Source organism: Podarcis liolepis, assembly GCF_965112155.1.
Source record: "Podarcis liolepis genome assembly, chromosome: 18".
Classification (NCBI taxonomy): domain Eukaryota; kingdom Metazoa; phylum Chordata; class Lepidosauria; order Squamata; family Lacertidae; genus Podarcis; species Podarcis liolepis.
In genome coordinates, this window is record NC_139572.1 from 2,646,640 (window position 1) to 2,670,125 (window position 23,486).

A 23,486-nucleotide genomic window follows, 5' to 3' on the forward strand; every position below is an offset into this window, starting at 1 on the left:
GTTTCCTGAGGTTAGCAACCAATATGTGGAGGCAGAAGGTTTTCAGGGAGGGAGGGAAACCGAAGCAATTTGCAACCTTTTAACTTACTCAGAACTCTTCGTCCAGCCCTGTGCTACTCAAAGGCTGACAAAGTTGAATCTGCCCCAATTAGAGAGAGAGAGAGAGAGAGAGGAGCCGGCCCCCCATTCCAGGAACCTCTGGGCTGGGGGTAGATTTCAAGTTCGACACAAGTCCTGAATACTGAAAAAAAACAAAACGACCCATTTCACCCTGAGATATTCTTTTCCTTTACCTTTCAATTTTGGGGGTGCTTGTTGTTGAGGTTAGCTATATGGATGCAGAATAAGGGATTTGGGTGGGGAGTTTGGCGGAAAAGAGGAAGGAAGCCAAACCACTTTGCAAGCTTTTAAAGTCACACAGAACTCTTCGGCAACGCCTGCGGCGGAGCCCTGCGCAACCCTAAAGCCTGCACAGTTGAGTGAACCCCATGAAAAGAAAAAAAGAAAAAATCAAGCTTAGACATACCAAAAAAACCACGCGCGCGCACGTTTTCGCCCTGCGCTGGAAAGCTTCTTCGAACTGCGTTGGCACGCGAATAAACCCAGGCGTCCGGTTCCCCTGTCTTGCTGAGGTCAGAGGGGGTTTCAGTGGGTTGCAAGACTGGACTGCGCCCCCCCTCCAGTATTACTCACCTCAGCCACTGCGCGGAGAACACAACGGGGGTGTTTGCGCACGAGAGAGAGAAAGACCTTTTTCCCCTTTCGAGATTTCTTCCCCAGAAATGATTTTCCTTACAAAAGAAAGCAGTTTTCAATAGATGAGCCAAAAGGATTAGGGCGGGGCGGGGGGGGGGGAGTTGAGTAGGTATTTATTGCCCTGAGTCAGAAATGATCTGCTCAGCTTGCTGATTGAGCAACAGCCAGGATTAAAAAAAAAAAAGAAGAGGTGGTTTTTTTTTGCGGGAGGAGAAAAAGGGGTTTAGGGTGGGGAGATTTTGAGAGAGAGAGACGCCCCTCTTTGCAAAAAGATGGGACGCGTCTCCAGGAGGGTCTCTCGCCTTGCAGGTCCATTTCAGAAAAGGACTTGCTAATTTCAACTTCATTGACTCTCCCCGCCACCCAAAAAAATAATAAAAAGCCCAGAGGGGCGGGGATGGGCGGGGTGTAAAAAGCGCATTAAGGAACTTGTCAAGTTGAACTGTTCAGACTTGCTTAGGAAATCTCTTGTTTGTCGCTCCCTAATTTTCTCCTCTTTTTTTGGGAGGAAAAAAGCTTTGGGGGCAGAAAAAAAAAACCCTTATCTATCTAGCTGCGCTATCTACCCTGAATAAGAGAAGGGACTGCGTTTTCTTCCTCCCCATTTCATTTTATATATATAGGTGTTTTTTTAATGTTCTTCATCATGAGCAAAGTATTTGTTCTGTGCCTGTGGATTCTCCTCCGCGTGGATTCCCTGATGTGTGAGTACAGCCCTCCGGAATCTCTCCTGCGTAATTTCTAATCTATCTATCTATTCGTTTATTTTATTCCTGGTGGGCAGATGGGCGCCTGGCGCAGCCGGAATTGCAATAGATGGGGGAATTAAGAAGTTGGGCGCCCGGAGGCGACGGTGATGGGCGCGTTTGTTTTTTTTTTTCCTTTTCTCTGCGGAGCGGGGGCACAGGAAACCGTGGCTATTTAAATACTTTTTAAAAAGCAGCCTCTTCCACTTAAGAAACAAATAGATGCCCAACGGTCTTCTTTGGGAATGTGTGTCCTTATTTTTAAGAGGGACACTGCGTAGTTCAGCTTGGGAAGGTGAAAAAGGCTAATACCAGCCCTTATAATACCTGTTTTTAACAAGAAAATTGATTATTATTTTTGGTCGTGGGGGGCTGGAGGGATGAATCTAAGCCGTGCCAGGCAAAAAGGTCCCATAAATAAGAGATTGGAAGGGAAAGCGCCACCGGGAGTTTCGAAGCGCAGTGATTTTCTCTCTGCGTGAGAGAGAAAGCGCAATTTTTAAAGATCTTCCCCCTGTCTCTCCTTTAAAACGCCTAGGGATTAATTCCTTCCCCACCCCGGCTCCGAATCTCCCTCCCTCTCTCCTCCTTCCTCCTCCTTCTTCACTCCCTCTCTCAAAAATTATAAACCACCTTTCAGGGTAACTGCGCGTGGCAAAGTTAGGCGTGAGTTTTTTGAGGTTGGGTGGGCATTGATTTAGGGGAAAAGGGGGGTGTTTCAATGTGGGGAGGGGGTCTGCCAAATCGAGGACCACCTTCCCCATCTCTTCCGCAAACCCCCTCAATGCTTGAATCTGATCTTCACCTCCGAAGACTCCACATCTCCGCTGTTCCAGCAGAGTTTGCTTTCAGGCTTGGTTTGTTTATTTTTTTATTTACCAGCTCGGAATCCTCTCTCCCCACGCTGCCCCCCCTTCCCAAAAAAACCGCATTAAAAAATAAATAAACCTAAGCATGCCAGTGGTTGGAAAAACCGGTAGGGAGGGGGGCATATTGAAAGACACCCCCCCCCTCTCCTTTGCGTCTTTGTCCTCGTCAGGAAATTCACTTGCGTTAAGAGGAAAGGAAAGTGAGGTCTTCCTTAATTTAGCTGTGCAGGCTGTGGGTGGCCAAGACAGGCCAGGGGTTTTGTGTGTGTGTGTGTGTTTGTGTACACACACACACACGAATTGTTTTATTTATTATTTTTAACCCTTGGGAGAGGAGGAGGAGAAGGGAGAAAGAATAGCACCAAAAATTGTGTGTGTCTGTGTCAAAGCCAGACAACAAAGGGAGTGGAGTTAAGCCGTCCCTCTTTTTAAACCAGGTGAAGAAAACTGTCTGTTTTTCACACACCAGAAAGTGTCAGGATAGGGACCCGCAAGCTGGTTCCCCAAACCTCAGAATCAAACCTGTTGCATGTTCCGAATAATGACCTCAGTCCTCATGTATTGGAGATAAATTTCTCTCCCTGATTATTTTTGGGTTGGGGGAAAGAGTATCTAAAAACCTGAAACCCAACCCAGCCTCGTTACAACCCAGAAATAGCGAATATTCTTCTTTTTTTCCTTAAACCTGCTGTTTTTAAGCAATCGCCTTCCGCTTTGCGATTCATTTTCTCTCTCCCCTTTTCCAGTAAGAATAAAATTCCTTCGTGCAACCTTCCTATATATAGTTTCTGCCAGTCACAAAACCCCTGCAAAAGGCACGTCCCAGGACCTCTTCTTTATTCCTGTATATGCGTCTTTAAAAATTCCATATAACAGTACCCCCCAAAAACAATATTTTTTTCTGGGAGGGGGGCAGGAACTTGGAATGAAAGGTGGAAAATTGGCATCAACTTTTGAGGCAGCATCAAAATGGTTAATCAGTCCTAATTTTACTGCAGTCCGTCAGAAGAGAACAATTCCCTCTCCAAAACCCAGAACTTCCCAAAGCGATAATAACTAATGCACATTAAATCCTGGGCCAATCCTACCCTGCAATTTACCGTACACCCTCCAGAAGCCTTAGAGTGTAAGAGTAAAAATCTACGCACCCGCCAAAGAATTCAAAGCCCCATAGAATCCCCCATGACTAAGATCTCTTGCTTTCTGTATCTCTCATATAATCCCCCCAGACAGTTCTCTAGGGGCAGCAAACTGCTGCTTCGCTCTGGATTTATCGTTCTTATACCCGAAACACTTTTATTTTCAGCGTTGCGTTCTTCTAGAGAGAGCTTTCGTCAAACCTCGCAGATCCCTGGGGCCAAACTTTGTAGCAAAAAATGTCCTGTTTAAAAATATATACTCTGCACCTCAATAATAATAGCAATCCACACATCTCGACTTTCTGTAGGGCAATTCCCCCGGAGAGGGGGCAATTCTTTGCTTCCAGAATAATAATATAATTTTCCAGTAATGTGAGAGAATCAGTCTTCTTACTGCATAGCGGAGGATGCGAGATAATCCCCTAGGTTCAAAGTAGTGGAGAATCTCCATCCGCTCTTTGCTGTCCATGAAGCATATATATTTATTGTTTGTTTGGGAGGGTCATTGGCGTACATACACAATGATTTATAGTGGTATATATATTTATTTTTCCCTAAGAGAAGGCTAGGTCTCTTCCCTGCGTTGATTGGAGTTTATGATCACCGGGAAACAATAGAGGAAAATGGAAGTTTGGGAATGAAAATGAAGAATGCCTGTGTAAACCTTGCAAAGTTGGAAATGGCGAGATATTCCTACACGCCCAAAAAAAGGGCAAATCTCTCCCGTATCCTCACACACACACAAAACCACCCTGCTCCTTTGTCTTAAGAACAATGAGAAATCTTGATCAAAGTAAATTCTCAACAGCGAATTCTTCTTTTTAATCCCAATAATTAATGTTAGGAAGTCGTGAGGGTGGCCTACTCTCATCTTCCAACTGTGGCCCGTTGCCAAATCACTCGGGTCTTTGCCAGAAATCTCTCCAAACGGGGGTTGCTTGAAAAGCCTTAAAAGCTTTATTTTAATTCTTTCTCCCACTGTTTTTTTTAAAAAAGGCCTTAGTTGGCTAGATGGCCCTATTAAATTTCTGCAAGGAGGACTTTCCCGGCCGTCAAAATTTGGTGTTTCGGTCCTCCGAACTTTCTCCAGCTCGCAGAAAAGGAGAAAGTGGATTTTACACACACACACACACACACACACACACCCCAGACCCTTGAGGGTTGTAAACGCAAAATTTAGCTTTCGTTCTTGGAACGGATCTCGTCCGTCCCGCTCCGAAAAGACAGGAGGTGATTCTCTTTGGTAAGCACAGAAATGCTCCACTCCTGATACAGGAAGTTTAGATTTCCTCTTCAGGGTGAGAGGTTTATCCAAGGAGTTTGGCGGGGTTTTACCACACACACACCCCCCAGGGAAAAAAGGGTGCGATGGGCCAGCGCAGGCCAATAAAAACTCCTTGTGGCTGGTGGGACAGTCGCAACACAAATACACACAGCCGAGAAGCTTGTTTGGGGGAAAAACACAGTTTCTGCACACGTACAAAGCGAGGATCTGGAATGAAACCGAACACCGAGACAGTGCCGGGACAGAGCTACACCTGTGTCCGTCCGCAGCTGGGCCCTCCCTGGGGTATTTCGGCGAAAAGGCTCTCTTCCTTGACCCCCTCTGGGTGGCTCGGGGGGGGGGGGAGATCACCTGTTTGGCATGTAGAAGGCCTGAGGTTCCATCCCTGGCAACTTCAGGTCGGGCCGGGAAAAGGCCTCTGTTTGAAAGTGTTTATTCCCTTGAGGACTGGAAACTTGGTTTGTTTTGAAGGAAGGGCAAGGGGGAGGACACCTGTTTGGCATGCAGAATAATAATAATAATAATAATAATAATAATAATAATAATAAATAATAATAATAATAATTTATTATTTGTACCCCGCCCATCTGGCTGGGTTTCCCCAGCCACTCTGGGCGGCTTCCAACAAAGATGAAAAATACACTAAAATGTCACATATTAAAAACTTCCCTGAACAGGGCTGCCTTCAGATGTCTTCTGAATGTCAGGTAGTTGTTTATCGCTTTGACATCTGGTGGGAGGGCGTTCCACAGGGCAGGCGCCACCACCGAGAAGGCCCTCTGCCTGGTTCCCTGTAACTTGGCTTCTCGCAGTGAGGGAACTGCCAGAAGGCCCTCGGAGCTGGACCTCAGTGTCCAGGTAGAACGATGGGGGTGGAGACGCTCCTTCAGATATACTGGACCGAGGCCGTTTAGGGCTTTAAAGGTCAGCACCAACACTTTGAATTGCGCTCGGAAACATACTGGGTTCAGTCTCCAGGTCTTTTTTGCATGATGCTATCAGCCACTGCAGTCAATACTAAGCTGCAGGTCTGTCTTGGTATAAGCAGTGCCTATGTTCCCAGTAGTGATGTATGGAAGTGAGAGCTGGACCATCAAGAAGGCTGATGGCCAAAGAATTGATGCTTTTGGTGCTGGAGGAGACTCTGGAGAGTCCCATGGACTGCAAGAAGATCAAACCTCTCCATTCGGAAGGAAATCAGCCCCGAGTGCTCACTGGAAGGACAGATCCTGAAGCTGAGGCTCCAAGACTTTGGCCACCTCATGAGAAGAGAAGACTCCCTGGAAAAGACCCTGATGTTGGGAAAGATGGAGGGTGCAAGGAGAAGGGGACGACGGAGGACGAGATGGAGGGACAGTGTTCTCGAAGCGACCAGCATGAGTTTGACCAAACTGCGGGAGGCAGTGGAAGACAGGAGTGCCTGGCGTGCTCTGGTCCAGGGGGTCACAAAGAGACGGAAACGACTAAACAACAACAACAACAATGTTCCTGTTTATCCAGAACAATGAGGACTAGAATCCTTATTTTTAAGGCCTTGAAGCAGGTGGAGGAAGGCCTGTTTTGCACACAGAAAACGCCGGTTTCAATCCCTGTCGTCTCCAGATTCTTAGCTGAAAGAGCTGGAAAAGACAGGGCCTTTTCCGTGGTGGCTCCTCATGTGTGGAATGTATCCAGGATGTATTTTGTGGGGGCTTTTATTGTAATTTTAGTTGGTGAGATCTGTGGATGAAGGGCGGTATACAAATAATAACAATAGTAATAATAACCCCTATGAAAAATCAATAATTTATGGCTTCCAGAAAGCTGAAATAACGACAAAGAAACAGATTTAAACGTGCATCAAATTTAATCAATCAATCAATCAATTAATAATAATAATAACCCCTATGGAAAATCAATAATTTTAGCTTCCGGAAAGCTGAAATAACAACAGACTAAGAAAAAGATTAAAACGTGCATCAAATTCAATCAATCAATCAATCAATCAATCAATTAATCATAATAATAACCCCCATGAAGAATCAATAATTTATGTCTTCTTGAAAGTTGAAATAACAACAGACTAAGAAACAGATTAAAAAGTGCATCAAGTTTAATAATAATAATAATAATATTTTTTCTTCAGGCCAGGACAATAAAATTACCACCTTGAAAAAGCAAGAAGGTTGATATAACAAGAGGCTAGCAAACAATGGGAATGTTTCAAGTGAGGTGTCAAAAAAGAGCACAGAGATGAAGCCTGTTATCATGAGGCAGGGAGTTGCACAGGTTAATTTGGCTCCCAAATTGCAAAATGCAGAACGTCTTGTAAGCTCTCTCTCTGAGGCCATAACCTCGTTGTCTTCGGCCGGCCTTCCCCCTCCTGACTTCAATTAGCGAGACGTCCAAACGAGCTTCCGTCGGGATTAGGTTTCTGCGACGCTGCCGTTTTGCCAGGGAAATGGAGACGTCGAACGTTAGGGGAACCCCCCCTCCAAATAGTGACCCCTTGCCCCCTTAAATCCCACATTCTAGGAATTGACCGCCGAACACCTGGAAATCCTCTGACTTAACCGAGATCACGAAGGCCAGATTAACTCCCCAGTCGAGTTGGACATGGCAGACCTTGTCTGGCTGTCGTGCGATCCCTGGGGTCAGATCCGCGGAACTGCAATTTGGGAACGGACACTTTTCTCCTGTTTCTCAGGAGCCAAGTCTCGGAAGGAGACCTTATTCCATTTTATTTCTTTTCCCCCAAAAATTATTAATTTTTCCAAATTTATAACAAACATAACAACAGCAAAACATTACGATATAAAAAACAAACAAACATTTATCCTAACTATTAAAACCCCAATTTTGTTATCATTGTTAGATGACGACCTCGAATCCCTCTAGCTAACTAAGCCGCTTCTGGCAAACCAGAGCAGCGCACGGAAACGCCGATTAACTTCCGCCGGAGCGGTACCTATTTATCTACTTGCGCTGGTGTGCTTTATAACTGCTAGGTTGGCAGGAGCAGGGACCGAGCAACGGGAGCTCACCCCGTCATTGCGGGGATTCGAACCGCCGGCCTTCTGATCGGCAAGTCCTAGGCTCTGTGGTTTAACCCACAGCGGTTAGGGTTAGTCAAGTCAGTCGAATCAGCTAAACTGGGTTCCGGACAGTCGCAAAAACAAACGAACCGAAAATGCCTCCGAAATGAAAACGCAAAATGAATAGCAAAACCCAAACAGCCAAATACAGTGGTACCTTGGTTTTCAAACTTAACCCGTTCCAGAAGTCCGTTTGACTTCCAAAACGTTCGGAAACTGAGGCGCAGCTTCTGATTGGCGCAGGCGCTCCGGAAACAATAGCTGACAGCCGCATCGGATGTCCGGCTTCTGAAAAACGTTCGAAAACCGGAACACTCACTTCCGGGTTTTTGGCGTTTGGTAACCAAGGCGTTTGCGAACCAAGGCACCACTGTATTTTGCAGGTGCGCATCTAGGTGATGCATGAGATTTTAAATCAATAAGTGCGTCAGATCAATACTTAAAACGCACGCTTAAAAAACGCAAGCAGTCCGTTCATTCTCTTGGCTAGCACAGTAAAATTACTGGGATTGGACTGGCAAACCGGCTGCGATCTGTCTTCCTTCCTGCCATCCGCCAAGCTCATAGATAATAAAATAAGAATAAGAATATTTTCCCCGAAACATGTATTTGTTGGTTCAGAATCTGGCTGCTTTCCCCCCTTCTAAAGGACTAGTCCGGCGCAATAAAAGCCGAAATAATAAAAGGGATGTCCGTCATGTTTTATAGAACTATAAACGTCCCGGGATTAGCAGACGTTTCCGTTCAAATAAACGCAGGGTTAAATATATGTGGCGAGGAAAGCTTTTGGAACTTGGAAGATTTTATAGATGCGTATAGTTTTAAGCCCGTCAGTGTTTTAAACCACTGGTTTTTGGGGATCTTATTTTTGTCTGTAAGCCGCCTTGAATCCCAGCAGGAAAATAGGCAGGAATAATAATAATAATAATAATAATAATAATAATAATAATAATAATAATAATAATAATATTCTCTGCTGTTGCCTCTGGTGCAGCTTCCGAGAGATTTTTGTTTGAAAAATGACATTAAACACTCCCCGTTTCCTGTTCTTAACACTTGCAATTTTTTAACGTTGTGAATTCTCGGTCCTTCAACCCAGCCCAGTTATACTCAGAGTTAGGGTTGCCATATTTCAGGAAGTTAAAATCCAGACAGAAAAGTTATTGACCATTTTTTATGTGGGTGGGTGTGTCAAAGTTCTTGAGCTTCCCCCCCTCAAAAAAAAAACCCAGTTTTTGAGCAATTTTAAATGGCTTCCGAAAATTTCACATGTCGCAACTTTCGGTTGCCGAATCCCAGGAAATTCCGGGCGTGCGGCGGCCCTACTCAGAGTAGACCCATTGAAAGGAACAGGCTTACTGTAAGTTAGCCCTCTCTGCTTATTTTAGGGGGGCTAGCCCAGGAGGAGGGAACTGAGGGCCAACATTCCCTTCTCGGCGGTTTTCGGGGGCCGCGTGTTATTGGTGGGCGGGGCCAGAGGTGAAAGTGGGAGGAGCAAGATATGTTAATTTGCTCGCACATCCCTTTCTGTCCGGAAAAGCAAGAAGAAAATAAATCTAGAAAGCTTCCATATTATTCGATTTTTATTTAGCAGCTTGACCTCACTCCTAAAGGTGCGGTCCGTTGTCTCCCGATGGATGCCAATATTTTTATTATATTATATCATTGGCAGTATTATTGTTATGATTATTAAGGCTGGGGTGGCACTGTTGGTAGCGCATGAACAGATTTTTTTGCGATATTGCTCGGATTCCGTTATCGTTTGATTACTTGCCAACGACGATCTCGCAGATGTTTTTAGCTTTTTGCGTTTTATCTGTGCCATGTTGCTTTGTGCAAGCGGACTTTGGGCTCCTGGGTCTGAGGGGAAAGGCGGGATAGTAATAATAATAATAATAATAATAATAATAATAATAATAATAATAATAGGAGGGATAGAGGAGGGAAAGTTTGCAATTACAATCGCTGCAATTCTGGTCTCCTCCAGCTGCTTTGAAAAGTACCAATAATAAAAGAGAGAGAGAGAGAGAGAGAGAGAGAGAGAGAGAGAGGTGTGCCGTAAAACCCAGCCATTCGAAAAAAGAAAAAGCAAATAAATGTCTCTGACACTTTGGAAATCTGGTTTCACTTCCCGGCATAACTTAACACCTGATCAGTAGGAGAAAATAAATAAAAATAGAGGGAGAAAGTGATAAAATCCTTCACAGGTATAGTGGGACTGAAACTCCCCATAATCTCTCCAGCACAGCTCCAAGATTTTCCTCTCCCAGTGTGAAAATTTCACACCTTTCCCTTTTAAAACACATGTTTTGGGGAGTTCTTGCATCTGGGGGAAGGAAGGCTATGGGAGGAAAACAGCAGGCGTCCTCCGGACCACTGGGGTTTTTTTGCTAGAATTTAGAACGACGGATGGAAAATTGGGGGTCCCCTGCAGAGGGGCTCTCCATCTCCGCCAGCCTCGAAATCCCTCCGGAAAACAGATCCTGGAAAGATTTTGGCCTGCGTCGCAGATTTGTGTAGACTCCTCCGCTGTTTTCCTGCCCCATCCCTCCCCTTCCTCGTCGGGGACGGACGGACCTGACATCCTTTGGTAATTGCTGTGTTTTGGGGACGTCCTGTACTCTGTTGTTGTTGTTGTTTAGTCGTTTAGTCATGTCCGCCTCTTCGTGACCCCCTGGACCAGAGCGCGCCAGGCCCTCCTGTCTTCCACTGCCTCCAGCAGTTGGGTCAAACTCATGCTGGTAGCTTCCAGAACATCATCTCGTCCTCCGTCATCCCCTTCTCCTTGCGCCCTCCATCTTTCACAACATCAGGGTCTTTTCCAGGGAGTCTTCTCTTCTCCTGAGGTGGCCAAAGTCTTGGAGCCTCAGCTTCAGGATCTGTCCTTCCAGTGAGCACTCAGGGCTGATTTCCTTCAGAATGGAGAGGTTTGTTCTTCTTGCAGTCCATGGGACTCTCAAGAGTCTCCTCCAGCACCAGAATTCAAAAGCATCCATTCTTCGGCGATCAGCCTTCTTGATGGTCCAGCTCTCACTTCCATACATCACTACTGGGAAAACCAGAGCTTTAACTATACGGACTTTTGTTGGCAAGGTGATGCTAGGCTTGCCATATTTTGAATACGGCAAAAAAGAGGACCCAATAGCCAAGTTTTAACTGTGGATCGCTATGACGACTCTCATTTTACCCATGAAAAAGAGGACGCATGGGGGGGGAACTGGCAACCCCATGAGGATTGGAATATTGCTTTGTTTTTAAGGGAAGAATCGCCACTTTGCATGGGCAGAGCTTTTGCTGCGTATGTGGAAAGCCCCGGGTTCCAAACCCGCCGTCCCCAGACAGGGTTGGCTAGAGGCTGCTCACTGCCTGAAACCCTCACAGGTCTGCTGCCAGCCCGTGTGGACAATACTAGGCTGGATGGAACAATCGGAACAACTAAAGAGGAGGCTTTTCCCCTCTGCTGCTACGGACACTAAGCAAAATTCGTCTTGGCTCTCCGCAGACGGAACCAATTACCTCAATATTTGGTTGCCCTTTCGCTGAGTGGGTCCAGATGTTGTGGGCCGTATTCCCACCAAAGGATCAATTAGCCTTGCAAAGGATCAGGGCATGGGGTTTTTTTGTGGGAGGGGGAGAGAAGAATCAGCGCTTTCCCTCCAGATGTTGTCGGACTCCGAGCGGCGGTGGAAGCTGGCATCCCGCAAGAGCGAAAGAAACCTCTGTATGTTTACATCCTGGCGTTGCCTCCGAAGGAGTTTGAGGTGGGCTGTGTGTTGCTCTCCCCCCCCCATTTAACCCCCAACAACAACGCTGCGAGGTAGGTTGGGCTGGGAGGCAGTGACCAGCCGCCGAAGCCACCCACATGATCTGGATTCGAACTCGTGTCTCTCCCAGGTCCTAGTCTGAGACGCCAACGCCTTGCACCCTCCAGATGTTGATGGCTACAACTTGCACCCCACACTTGTGGGGTGATGGCTCAGGAACATCGTGAGGGTCAAAGGTTCCCCACTTTTAATCTGGGGGGGCATCTTCAGTTGAAGTGTCCCTAGGTGTCCCTATCGAATCTACAATTCGATAATACTATGATCTCATTTTTGAGCTTCCAAGTATTAAGATTGCCGGAAGAAATATCAACAACCTCAGATATGCAGATGACACAACTTTGATGGCAGAAAGTGAGGAGGAATGAAAGAACCTCTTAATGAGGGTGAAAGAGGAGAGCGCAAAATATGGTCTGAAACTCAACATCAAAAAAACGAAGATCGTGGCCACTGGGCCCATCACCTCCTGGCAAATAGAAGGGGAAGAAATGGAGGCAGTCAGAGATTTTACTTTCTTGGGCTCCATGATCACTGCAGATGGTGACAGCAGCCACGAAATTAAAAGACGCCTGCTTCTTGGGAGAAAAGCAATGACAGCATCTTAAAAAGTAGAGACATCACCTTGCCAACAAAGGTCCGTATAGTTCAAGCTCTGGTTTTCCCAGTAGTGATGTATGGAAGCGAGAGCTGGACCATAAAGAAGGCTGATCTCCGAAAAATAGATGCTTTTGAATTCTGGTGCTGGAGGAGACTCTTGAGAGTCCCATGGACTGCAAGAAGATCCAACCTCTCCATTCTGAAGGAAATCAGCCCTGAGTGCTCACTGGAAGGACAGATCCTGAAGCTGAGGCTCCAAGACTTTGGCCACCTCATGAGAAGAGAAGACTCCCTGGAAAAGACCCTGATGTTGGGAAAGCACGTTTAAAGAAGGCTGGGAAAAGCTGATTGAATATATGGGTGAAAATTGTGTTCATTGAGCATTAAGATAAACTCAGCAGCGTAAATAAGTTTTGATGGATGTAACAATGGATTACTGAATGGTTTCATTCATGTAAAATATGCGGCGATGGATGATATGCAGATGAAGAAGGGAAGCCATTGATTTAAGGTTGTTTAAGTAAATATTTTGAAATGTAAATTATAAAATCATATATATATGTGTGTGTGTGTGAGAGAGAGAGAGGGGGGGGAGAACTTACTTTCAAGGTATGGTTTGGAATATTTATTTGATTTGATTTAATTTTATAATGAAATGATTTTAGAATGTTGTATTATTTTATTGTTAGCCGCCCTGAGCCAGACTTCGGCTGGGTAGGGCGGGATATAAATAAAATTTATTCTTCTTATTATTATTACTGCTAATATTTGTTTATTTATTCTTATTTATCTAAACCGTACATTTAAAGCACATTTAAAGTGCATATAATAAACGTAATAAAAGAGGAGTAGTATTAATTCATTTATTCGGTAGAGCACGAGACTCTTCATCTCGGGGTCGTGGGTTCGAATCCCAAGTTGGGTAAAAGATTCCTGCATTTCTTGGGGGTTGGGATAGATGACCCTTAGGGTCACTTTTAGCTCCAAAATAACTCACCCTTCGCCAGCAGGTCCCAAGGTGGGTTGCAAGATTTTAAAATTTCAATCCCAGCAGTGGTTGTTTTTTTTAATTGTTTGCAGCCAGTGGCCATGGCGAGACCATATAAGCTCAAATCACCGAGCTACAGAATGGAAGGCTTTGCATACACCAGACCAAGACAAATCTACAATGTCCAGAATTTCAGAAAACATCCCTTCTGGTCAGCCTAATCCTGGGGTTTGGCATTTGTAGTCCCCAAAAAGGTTGCCCCGATCTTTCTTCCACCTAGTGCAAATATAACCGATGCGTTTGTCGACATCTGCCAGAGCGGCAGATGTTAAAAAAACATCTGGCTGACCTTCCGAAATCCAGAATTAAAGAACAAATTGCAGTCGCAGGAATAGGACGTCTCCTGAGCTTTCGGTCAAGAGATCTTGTCTTTGTAAACCGCTCCGAGGTTCTCGTTCCGTTCTGGCAACCCGGCGAGGAACAAATCTCATGAAAGAGATACGTACGGTAGAATAGCGATGGAAACAATCTGCAAAGCGAGGGACGCCCCGTACGTCCGAGAATGTCCTCAGATATGGCTTGGGAGCCGAGCAATAATAATAATTTATTATTTGTACCCTGCCCATCTGGCTGGGTTTCCCCAGCCACTCTGGGCGGCTCCCAGCAGAATATTAAAAACACGATAAAAGATCAAACATTAAAAGCTTCCCTAAGCAGGGCTGCTTTGAGATGTCTTCTAAAAGTCAGATAGTTGACATCCGATGGGAGGGCTTTCCACAGGGCAGGCGCCACCACCGAGAAGGCCCTCTGCCTGGTTCCCTGTAACCTTGCTTCTCGCAGTGAGGGAACCGCCAGAAGGCCCTCGGGAGATGGACCCAGGTGTCCGGGCTGGACGATGGGGGTGGAGACGCTCCTTCAAGAATACTGGGCCATTTACGACTTTCAAGGTCAGCACCAACACTTTGAATTGTGCTCGGAAACGTCCTGGGAGCCAATGTAGGTCTTTCAGGACCAATGTTATGTGGTCTTGGCGATCGCTCCCAGTTCCCAGTCTGGCTGCTGCATTCTGGATTAGTTGTAGTTTCCAGGTCACCTTCAAAGGGAGCCCCATGTAGAGCGCATGGCAGTAGTCCAAGCGGGAGATAACCGGAGCATGCACCACTCTGGCCAGACAGTCTGCGGGCAGGGAGGGTCTCATCCTGCGTACCAGATGGAGCTGCCCTGGAAACAGAATTGACCTGTGCCTCCATGGATAGCTGTGGGTCCAAAATGACCCCCAGGCTGCTCACCTGGTCCTGATCTCTTCCTTTCCCAATTTTCTCTCTCTCTGCTCCTTTCCCTTGCAGACCCAGCCGTCATCCTCCCCCAAGACCCGACTCTCCGTATCGGCTCCTCGCTCACGGCCAACTGTTCGGTTGCTGCCGACTCGAGCCTGCGAGCCGAAGACCTTTACTGGACTCTGAATGGCCGGCGGCTTCCGGCGCAGACGTACAAAGTCCTCAGCGCCAACACCCTGGGCGTCACGATCTCTAACCTGAACGGATCGCAACAGCAGTCGGGGGACAACCTAGTCTGCCACAGCAAGGAAGGCGGAGGCATTTTGGCCGGATCCTGTCTCTATGTAGGATGTACGTCTGAAAAAAAAATCTCCCCTCTCCTGCAACGAAATTTTGCAGTATAGCCAGCCAGCCGGCCTTGCCCATTCCTAGGCAACTCCATTCCGTTCCACCGTCCGGCGGGATCTTCAATGGCCGAGTCTGTGACCCTCTGCTTGCAAATGGGGTGGGGGTTGTGGGGACCCCTAACATTTCCTTGTGTTTCTGCAAAATTTGGGACGCAGGTGGCGCTGTGGGTTAAACCAGAAGGTCGGCGGTTCGAATCCCCGCAATGACGGGGTGAGCTCCCGTTGCTCGGTCCCTGCTCCTGCCCACCTAGCAGTTCAAAGCACGTCAAAGTGCAAGTAGATCAATAGGTACCGCTCCAGCGGGAAGGGAAACAGCGTTACCGTGCGCTGCTCTGGTTCGCCAGAAGCGGCGTAGTCCTGCTGGCCACATGACCCAGAAGCTGTACACTGGCTCCCTCGGCCAGTAAAGTGAGATGAGCACCGCAACCCCAGAGCCGGCCACGACTGGACCTAATGGTCGGGGGTCCCTTTACCTTTAGACCTGGAGGAAAGGGACGTGGGTGGCGCTGTGGGTCAAACCACCGAGCCTCTTGGGCTTGCCGATTAGAAGGTCGGTGGTTCGAATCCCCGCAGGGGTGAGCTCCCATTGCTCGGTCCCTGCTCCTGCCAACCTAGCAGTTCAAAGCACGTCAAAGTGCAAGTAGATAAATAGGTACCTCTCCTGCGGGAAGGTAAACGGTGTTTCCATGCGCTGCTCTGGTTCGCCAGAAGCGGCTTAGTCCTGCTGGCCACATGATCCGGAAGCTGTACGCCGGCTCCCTCGGCCATTAAAGCGAGATGAGCGCCGCAACCCCAGAGTCGGCCACGACTGGACCTAATGGTCAGGGGTCCCTTTACCTTTCCCTTGATCTGGACACTAGACTTCTGTGGATGCAGCCTAGAATAGCATTCGCCTTTTTTGCTGCTGCATCACACTGTGGACTCACGTTCCGCTTGTGGTCCACCAAGACCCCCAGATCCTTTCCCCATGCACTGCTAGTAAGCCTGATGTCCGTCCCCTCGTCTTTATATTTGTGTTCTTCCTGCCTAATTGCAGAACCTGACGTTTGTCCCTGTTGAAATTCATTTTGTTCTCCAGTCTCCATTTTGAATCCCGATTCTGCCTTCTGCCTCGTTCTGATCACACATCCACCTCCAGATTCAACTTCTCCCATTGCCAGACCCATCAGCCCCCTTTTCCCACGCTAACACGCCCTGGCCGTTTCTTCCCAGGCCTTTGGGTAATAAAAATGCTTTCTGGTCTCCGGAGTTTCGTAGCAAGGCCTGCCATCGTTAGCCAACAAGGGCTCTTTCCCCGGGAAAAAGCGAAGGGGGAAACTATTTTGGCAAATTGCAGTTGTCCAAATCAATATTCGTAAGATTTTTATCGCAAGCTATTTTTAAGATCCTCCTCTCAGAAAGATGGGAACCTCTGGCTGGAAAGATTTTGTTTCTATATCCACCCTGCCGCAGCGACACACAAACGCCCTGGTCCAAATTGTTGCTACCCAGAGGACATGGTTTAAACATTGCACTGGTGCCAAGCATGAGAAGAGTTTCTGTTTTCCCCCCAAAAACGGGCTGCTCTTTTTCAAGAGATGAGTATGTTTGTTTCCCTGTTAACATCACATTCTGATGACTTGCATCTCGCTGGTCCTGAATGGGGTGACTGTGCCCCCGAAGGACCAGGTGTGCAGCCTGGGGGTCATTTTGGACTCACAGCTGTCCATGGAGGCGCAGGTCAATTCTGTGTCCAGGGCAGCTCCATCTGGTATGCAGGATGAGACCCTCCCTGCCCGCGGACTGTCTTGCCAGAGTGGTGCATGCTCTGGTTATCTCCTGCTTAGACTACTGCAATGCGCTCTCCATGGGGCTGCCTTGGAAGGTGACCCGGAAACTGCAACTAATCCAGAATGCGGCAGCCAGACTGGGGACTGGGAGTGGCCGCCAAGACCACATAACACCAGTCTTGAAAGACCTACATTGGCTCCCAGGATGTTTCTGAGCACAATTCAAAGTGTTGGTGCTGACCTTGAAAGCCCTAAACGGCCCAGTATACCTGAAGGAGCGTCTCCACCTCCATCGTTCAGCCCGGACACTTGAGGTCCAGCTCCGAGGGCCTTCTGGCTGTTCCCTCCCTGCGAGAAGCGAGGTTACAGGGAACCAGACAGGGCCTTCTCAGTGGTGGCACCCGCCCTGTGGAACGCCCTCCCAGCAGATGTCAAGGAAATAATACCTGACTTTTAGAAGACATCTGAAGGCAGCCCTGTTTAGGGAAGTGTTTGATGTTTCATCGTGATTTTAATATTCTATTGGGAGCCGTCCAGAGTGGCTGGGGAAACACAGCCAGATGGGTGGGGTACAAATAAATCATCATCATCACCACTATTCTATATTTTCATTCTCTAGTGCCGCCAGAGAAACCGACGAACATCTCCTGCTGGTCCAAAAATCTAAAGGACCTCACCTGCAGGTGGACGCCTGGGACAGAGGGAGAGACTTACCTTCACACCAATTACACCCTGAAGTACAAATTGAGGTAAGGTCCTGAGAGGAGGAGGCGGCTTGGCCTGGCAAAGGATTGGAAGTTCTCTTTAAGCCTGACAGGGTGCAGATTCCTCCCAGGTGAGACAAAATCCAGGTATAGTTAGAGAAATGGTCCAGTATACCTGAAGGAGCGTCTCCACCCCCATCGTTCTGCCTGGACACTGAGGTCCAGCACTGAGGGCCTTCTGGCGGTTCCCTCACTGCGAGAAGCCAAGTTACAGGGAACCAGGCACAGGGCCTTCTCGGTAGTGGCGCCCTCCCTGTGGAACGCCCTCCCGCCAGATGTCAAAGAGAACAACAACTACCAAACTTTCAGAAGACATCTGAAGGCAGCCCTGTTTCAGGAAGCTTTTAATGTTTGATGTATTATAGTATTTTAATATTCTTTTGGATGCCGCCCAGAGTGGCTGGGGAAGCCCAGCCAGATGGGCGGGGTATAAATAAATTATTATTATTATTATTATTATTATTATTATTATTATTATTATTATTATTATAAATCAAGTCGCTCTATCCGTGTCGGTTGGCCAGGATGCTGAATGCAGCCTTCGGGTTCAGAAGCAGTCTATCTCTGAAGTGTTTGAGCTTTCTTATTTCCTCTTCCCTCCCAAACCATGTTCCTTTCATGCTGTGTCCATTGCAGGTATTAATATTCTGAAGCGACTGGATGCATATAAAAATGGATGTGATGCTAAATGCAGCCTCTGGGTTCAGAGGCAGTCTATCTCTGAAGTGCCCAAGCTTATTTCCTCTTTTTCATGTTGTAAAGTTAAAGGGACCCCTGACCATTAGGTCCAGTCGCGGCCGACTCTGGGGTTGCGGCGCTCATCTCGCTTTATTGGCCGAGGGAGCCGGCGTACAGCTTCCGGGTCATGTGGCCAGCAGGACTAAGCCGCTTCTGGCGAACCAGAGCAGCGCACGGAAACGCCGTTTACCTTCCCGCCGGAGCGGTACCTATTTATCTGCTTGCACTTTGATGTGCTTTCGCACTACTAGGTTGGCAGGAGCAGGGACCGAGCAACGGGAGCTCACCTCATCGCGGGGATTTGAACCGCTGATCGGCAAGTCCTAGGCTCTGTGATATAACCCACAGCGCCACACGTGTCCCATGTTGTTGTTATTTAGTCGTTTAGTCGTGTCCGCCTCTTCGTGACCCCCTGGACCAGAGCACGCCAGGCACTCCTGTCTTCCACTGCCTCCTGCAGTTTAGTCAAACTCATGCTGGTAGCTTCGAGAACACTGTCCCACCATCTCGTCCTCTGTCGTCCCCTTCTCCTTGTGCCCTCCATCTTCCCCAACATCAGGGTCTTTTCCAGGGAGTCTTCTCTTCTCACGAGGTGGCCAAAGTCTTGGAGCCTCAGCTTCAGGATCTGTCCTTCCAGTGAGCACTCAGGGCTGATTTCCTTCAGAATGAAGAGGTTTGCTCTTCTTGCAGTCCATGGGACTCTCCAGAGTCTCCTCCAGCACCACAATTCAAAAGCATCCATTCTTCGGCCATCAGCCTTCTTTATGGTCCAGCTCTCACTTCCATACATCACTACTGGGAAAACCACAGCTTTTACTATACGGACCTTTGTTGGCAAGGTGATCTCTCTGCTTTTTAAGATGCTGTCTAGGTTTCTCATTGCTTTTCTCCCAAGAAGCAGGCATCCTTTAATTTCGTGACTGCTGTTACCATCTGCTTTAATGTTGTACTTGGCTGCTATTTCCGTATCACATCCCATGACGACGGTATCCTGGCGCTTCCATTCTAGGTGGTACGGGCGAGACAACGTCTGCCGGGAATATCACACGGCCGGGCCCTACACCTGCCACATCCCAAAGGATCTGGCCCTCTTCACGCCCTACGAGATTTGGGTCGTAGCCACCAACCGGCTGGGGGAATCCACGTCCGACGTGGTCATGCTGGACATTGTGGACGTAGGTAAGGAAGTCCCGTGAGTTCTTTCTTCCAGAGACGGTGCTTCTGTTGCGGGTTATCAGCCGTTCGTTCCCAGAAAACCATCTTAGTGAGTTTCTGCACGTAAAAAATGTGTGTTTCCCCCCATCAGGAACAGAGAGAGAGGGGGGGGGGAGAGAGAGAGAGAGAATTTCCTTTTAAAGGAGGACTATTTTGTTCCCCAGACAGTGGCTTGTTTTTGCCACTTATATTTTTATAGATAGATAGATGATAGATAGATAGATAGATATAGATAGATAGATGATAGATAGATAGATAGATAGATAGATAGATAGATAGATAGATAGAGATAGATAGATAGATAGATAGATAGATAGATAGATAGATGAGAGAGAGAGAGAGAGATGATAGATAGATAGATAGATAGATAGATAGATAGATAGATAGATAGAGGGAGATGATAGATAGATAGAGGGAGATGATAGATAGATAGATAGATAGATAGATAGATAGATAGATAGATATAGATAGATAGACATTGTCGTCTTGGGAAGCAAGCCCATAGGAAATTCGTTTTGCGAAGCACCTCCAAAACGGAAAACTCTTTCGTCTAGCGAGTTTTCCGTCTTGCGAGGCATTCGTCTTGCGGGGCACCACTGTAAACTGAAACTGACACGGGGACAAACAGAAGAAGACGCCTTCACCCCTGTATGGCTCCCCTTTATCACATACACAGCACAACAAGACAATTACAATAACCCACCAACAGCATACAAATCAATATGGCTAACCTGATCCAAAACACCCACCCACCCCACTCACACACGAAAACAAAGATCACCACAGCCAACCACAAATGAACAGCCACACCCTGGGCCAACCCCAACCTCTCTCACCACCAAAGGAACAGAAGTGAACACCACAGGCAACGCTGACACCAAACCCTACATACATTAAGCATAATACAGTGGTGCCTCGCAAGACGAAAAGAATCCGTTCTGTGATTCTCTTCGTCTAGCGGTTTTTTCGTCTTCCGAAGCAAGCCCATTGAAGGATTAGCGGATTAGCGCTATTAGAGGCTTTTAGAGGCTTATCTGCTGAGCGGATCAGCTGATAAGCGGCTTAGCGGCTTAGAAAAAGGGGGGGGGAAGGAAAAAAATCCCGCAGGAACTCGCAAGACATTTTCGTCTTGCGAAGCAAGCCCATAGGAGATTCGTTTTGCGAAGCACCTCCAAAACGGAAAACTCTTTCGTCTAGCGAGTTTTCCGTCTTGCGAGGCATTCGTCTTGCGGGGCACCACTGTAGAAACATCGCCACCCAACCCCCCCATCTCCCCCCCTCCACCCCCAATGTCTCAACAAATGAAACAGATTTGTAAAAATATGACATGGAAAAAATACGAGAAACATTACACTCACTTCCGTAAAACAAGAAAATCTTTAATAAGAACAAAAACGAGAAGGAAAAAAACCCACTTCCGCCGCCTTCCGCAGTGCAGTGATGTAACCGCTGGGCACCTGTGACATCATGCGGAGGGGAGGCGATGACCTCATTAGCAGAGCCAGGAAACGTGCGGGGGGGGGGGAGAGAAACAGGGATTGTCTGGGGCGTCCCGTAGAGGAGAAGCAGGAAATATATTGTATGTGAGCGGAATTGGTCTCTTAATTTAATTAGGAGCTCTCTCTCCTGGATCTCGCTCTCCCTTTCTAGCTCCTTCCAGACATCTGCTTCTCCTTAACCCTTTCCCTTTGTGCCTGGACCCCCGCCGAGGTCAGATCCTGCACGTGCGATCGCCGGGAGTCGCCTGCGGGCTGCAATGTGTAACGGCTGCCCCATAAGCGGGGGAGATGTGTAGGTCCCAAGTCTCCGCGTAGCAAGGTTAACTCCCTTAAAAGGCAAAAAAGAAGTCTGTTCTGGAGATATCTCTCGGTTTGATCTGCAACAATTATACGATACGATATCTTTATTGTCACTGTCCCGTACAGAGCAACGAAACTGAAAAGAACAACAAAATTGAACTATTATTTTTTGGGGGGGAAGAATTTGCATTTATTAGAAAAGAAAGAAAATATTTACACGGTGGAACGGAACCGCCTGAGCACTTTTTGCGCAATGGAAACTTAACGGTAACGCAGCGAGACGAACCATTCAGTCCACGCATTTTCCAAGAATACAGTGGTCCATTGCTTCTCAAACTTAATCCGTTCTGGAAGTCCGTTCCAAAAACAAAGCGTTCCAAAACCAAGACCCATAGAAAGTCATGCAGAACGGATTAATCCGTTCCTGGCTTTTAAAAACAACCCCTAAAACAGCAATTTAACGTGAATTTTGCTCTCTAACGAGACCGTTGATCCATAAAATGAAAGTAATAATCAATGTACTATAAAATAAATAAGACAGTATTGTGGATGATGAAAATGGAAATTAATTTTTTTTCCTCTTACTCGCTCTGATGGTGGTCATTTTTTGGAGGGGGGGCTTTTATCCATTTCCGCAGTCACACAATCAATCAATCAATCAATCAATCAGTAGCTCAACTGGGTTCCACACAGTCACAAAAACAAGTTCACCGGAAAAGCCTCAAAAACAAAAACGCAAAAAAAATAGCAAAACCAAAGTTCTCGAACTAAGTTCTCGAACTTAATCCGTTCCAGAAGTCCGTTTGACTTCCGAAATGTTCAGGAACTGAGGCGCGGATTCTGATTGGCGCAGGCGCCCCGGAAACAATAGCCGACAGCCACATCGGACGTTTGGCTTCCGAAAAACGTTCAAAAACCAGAACACTCACTTCCGGGTTTTCGGTGTTTGGATTTTTGAGATATGGCAGCCCTAGTTTGAGAACTCTTTCCCAGTGTTTGTGTATTAAAAATAAAAATGTCCGTGTGTCCGATGGCGTCCCCAATATAAGCACCTGAACCCGGGTCAGATTTAGGTTTGATGAGGCCCTAAGCTCCTGAAGATAATGGGGCCCTTTCTATGCCCAGCTGTCCTTTGTCAACAACAAATGGTCGCTGTTTTTGGTGTTGAATATATGCTATATGGTAATTTATGGACCTCATAGGTATCTCAAGCCATTTGCGGATGTTTCCATGCAGAATGTCGGCACCCTATATATAGAAAGGAGCAAAGAAGTGATATTTTGGGGAGCAGGTGGGGCCCGTGACTTACATCAGTGATGGCCAAACTTGGCCCTCCAGCTGTTTTGGGACTACAACTCCCATCATCCCTAGCTAACAGGGCCAGTGGTCAGGGGTGATGGGAATTGTAGTCCCAAAACAGCTGGAGGGCGGAGTTTGGCCACCACTGACTTACATCACAGGAGCCTACATGCTATGTACTGAGTTGAATAGGGTCCAAAATGCAGCAGTCTGATTGGTCCTAGAACAATAGGAACCAGAATGCAGCAGTCTGATTGGTCCTAGAACAAGAGGATCCAGAATGCAGCAGTCTGGTCCTAGAACAGGAGGATTCAGAATGCAGCAGTCTGATTGGTCCTAGAACAAGAGGATTCAGAATGCAGCAGTCTGATTGGTCCTAGAACAAGAGGATCCAGAATGCAGCAGTCTGATTGGTCCTAGAACAAGAGGATTCAGAATGCAGCAGTCTGATTGGTCCTAGAACAAGAGGATCCAGAATGCAGCAGTCTGATTGGTCCTAGAACAATAGGATCCAGAATGCAGCAGTCTGATTGGTCCTAGAGCAAGAGGATTCAGAATGCAGCAGTCTGATTGGTCCTAGAACAATACGATCCAGAATGCAGCAGTCTGATTGGTCCTAGAACAAGAGGATCCAGAATGCAGCAGTCTGATTGGTCCACAGGAGCCACCCAATCCAGCTCCAGGTGGAAGTGAATCCGCAACCTGATTGGCCTACAGGAGAATGCCGGAATTAGCCAATCACGTGGGGCCCATTGTGTAAATAATGTATATAAAGCAGACATTCTGGGGGAACATCCATTCCTCCTCACCACGAGCTGAATAAAGAGCATGAAATCCACTCTCGACTCCGAGTAGATTTCACTACACAACACAAAACACTGTAGGCTTTATTTTATTTAGATTTTGTCTTATATTTTGGAAATGTACATCCAGGTTTTTTCTC

The 23,486-nt window shown here is 47.1% G+C and overlaps 1 protein-coding gene across 2 annotated transcripts in view; it reads left to right on the plus strand.

The window, feature by feature from the left end:
• The first annotated feature begins 991 nt into the window (after positions 1–991).
• Positions 992–23,486, plus strand: part of CRLF1 (cytokine receptor like factor 1) — a 28,281-nt gene continuing 5,786 nt past the window's right edge. The window contains exons 1-4 of one of the 2 annotated variants that reach the window (XM_083484050.1): positions 992–1,460; positions 14,622–14,903; positions 17,348–17,477; positions 19,240–19,409. In XM_083484050.1, coding sequence (XP_083340176.1) covers positions 1,391–1,460; positions 14,622–14,903; positions 17,348–17,477; positions 19,240–19,409 — 652 coding nt within the window. In that variant the 5' untranslated portion in view covers positions 992–1,390. The remainder of the gene's footprint in view (positions 1,461–14,621; positions 14,904–17,347; positions 17,478–19,239; positions 19,410–23,486) is intronic. The other variant, XM_083484049.1, reaches the window with a different exon arrangement.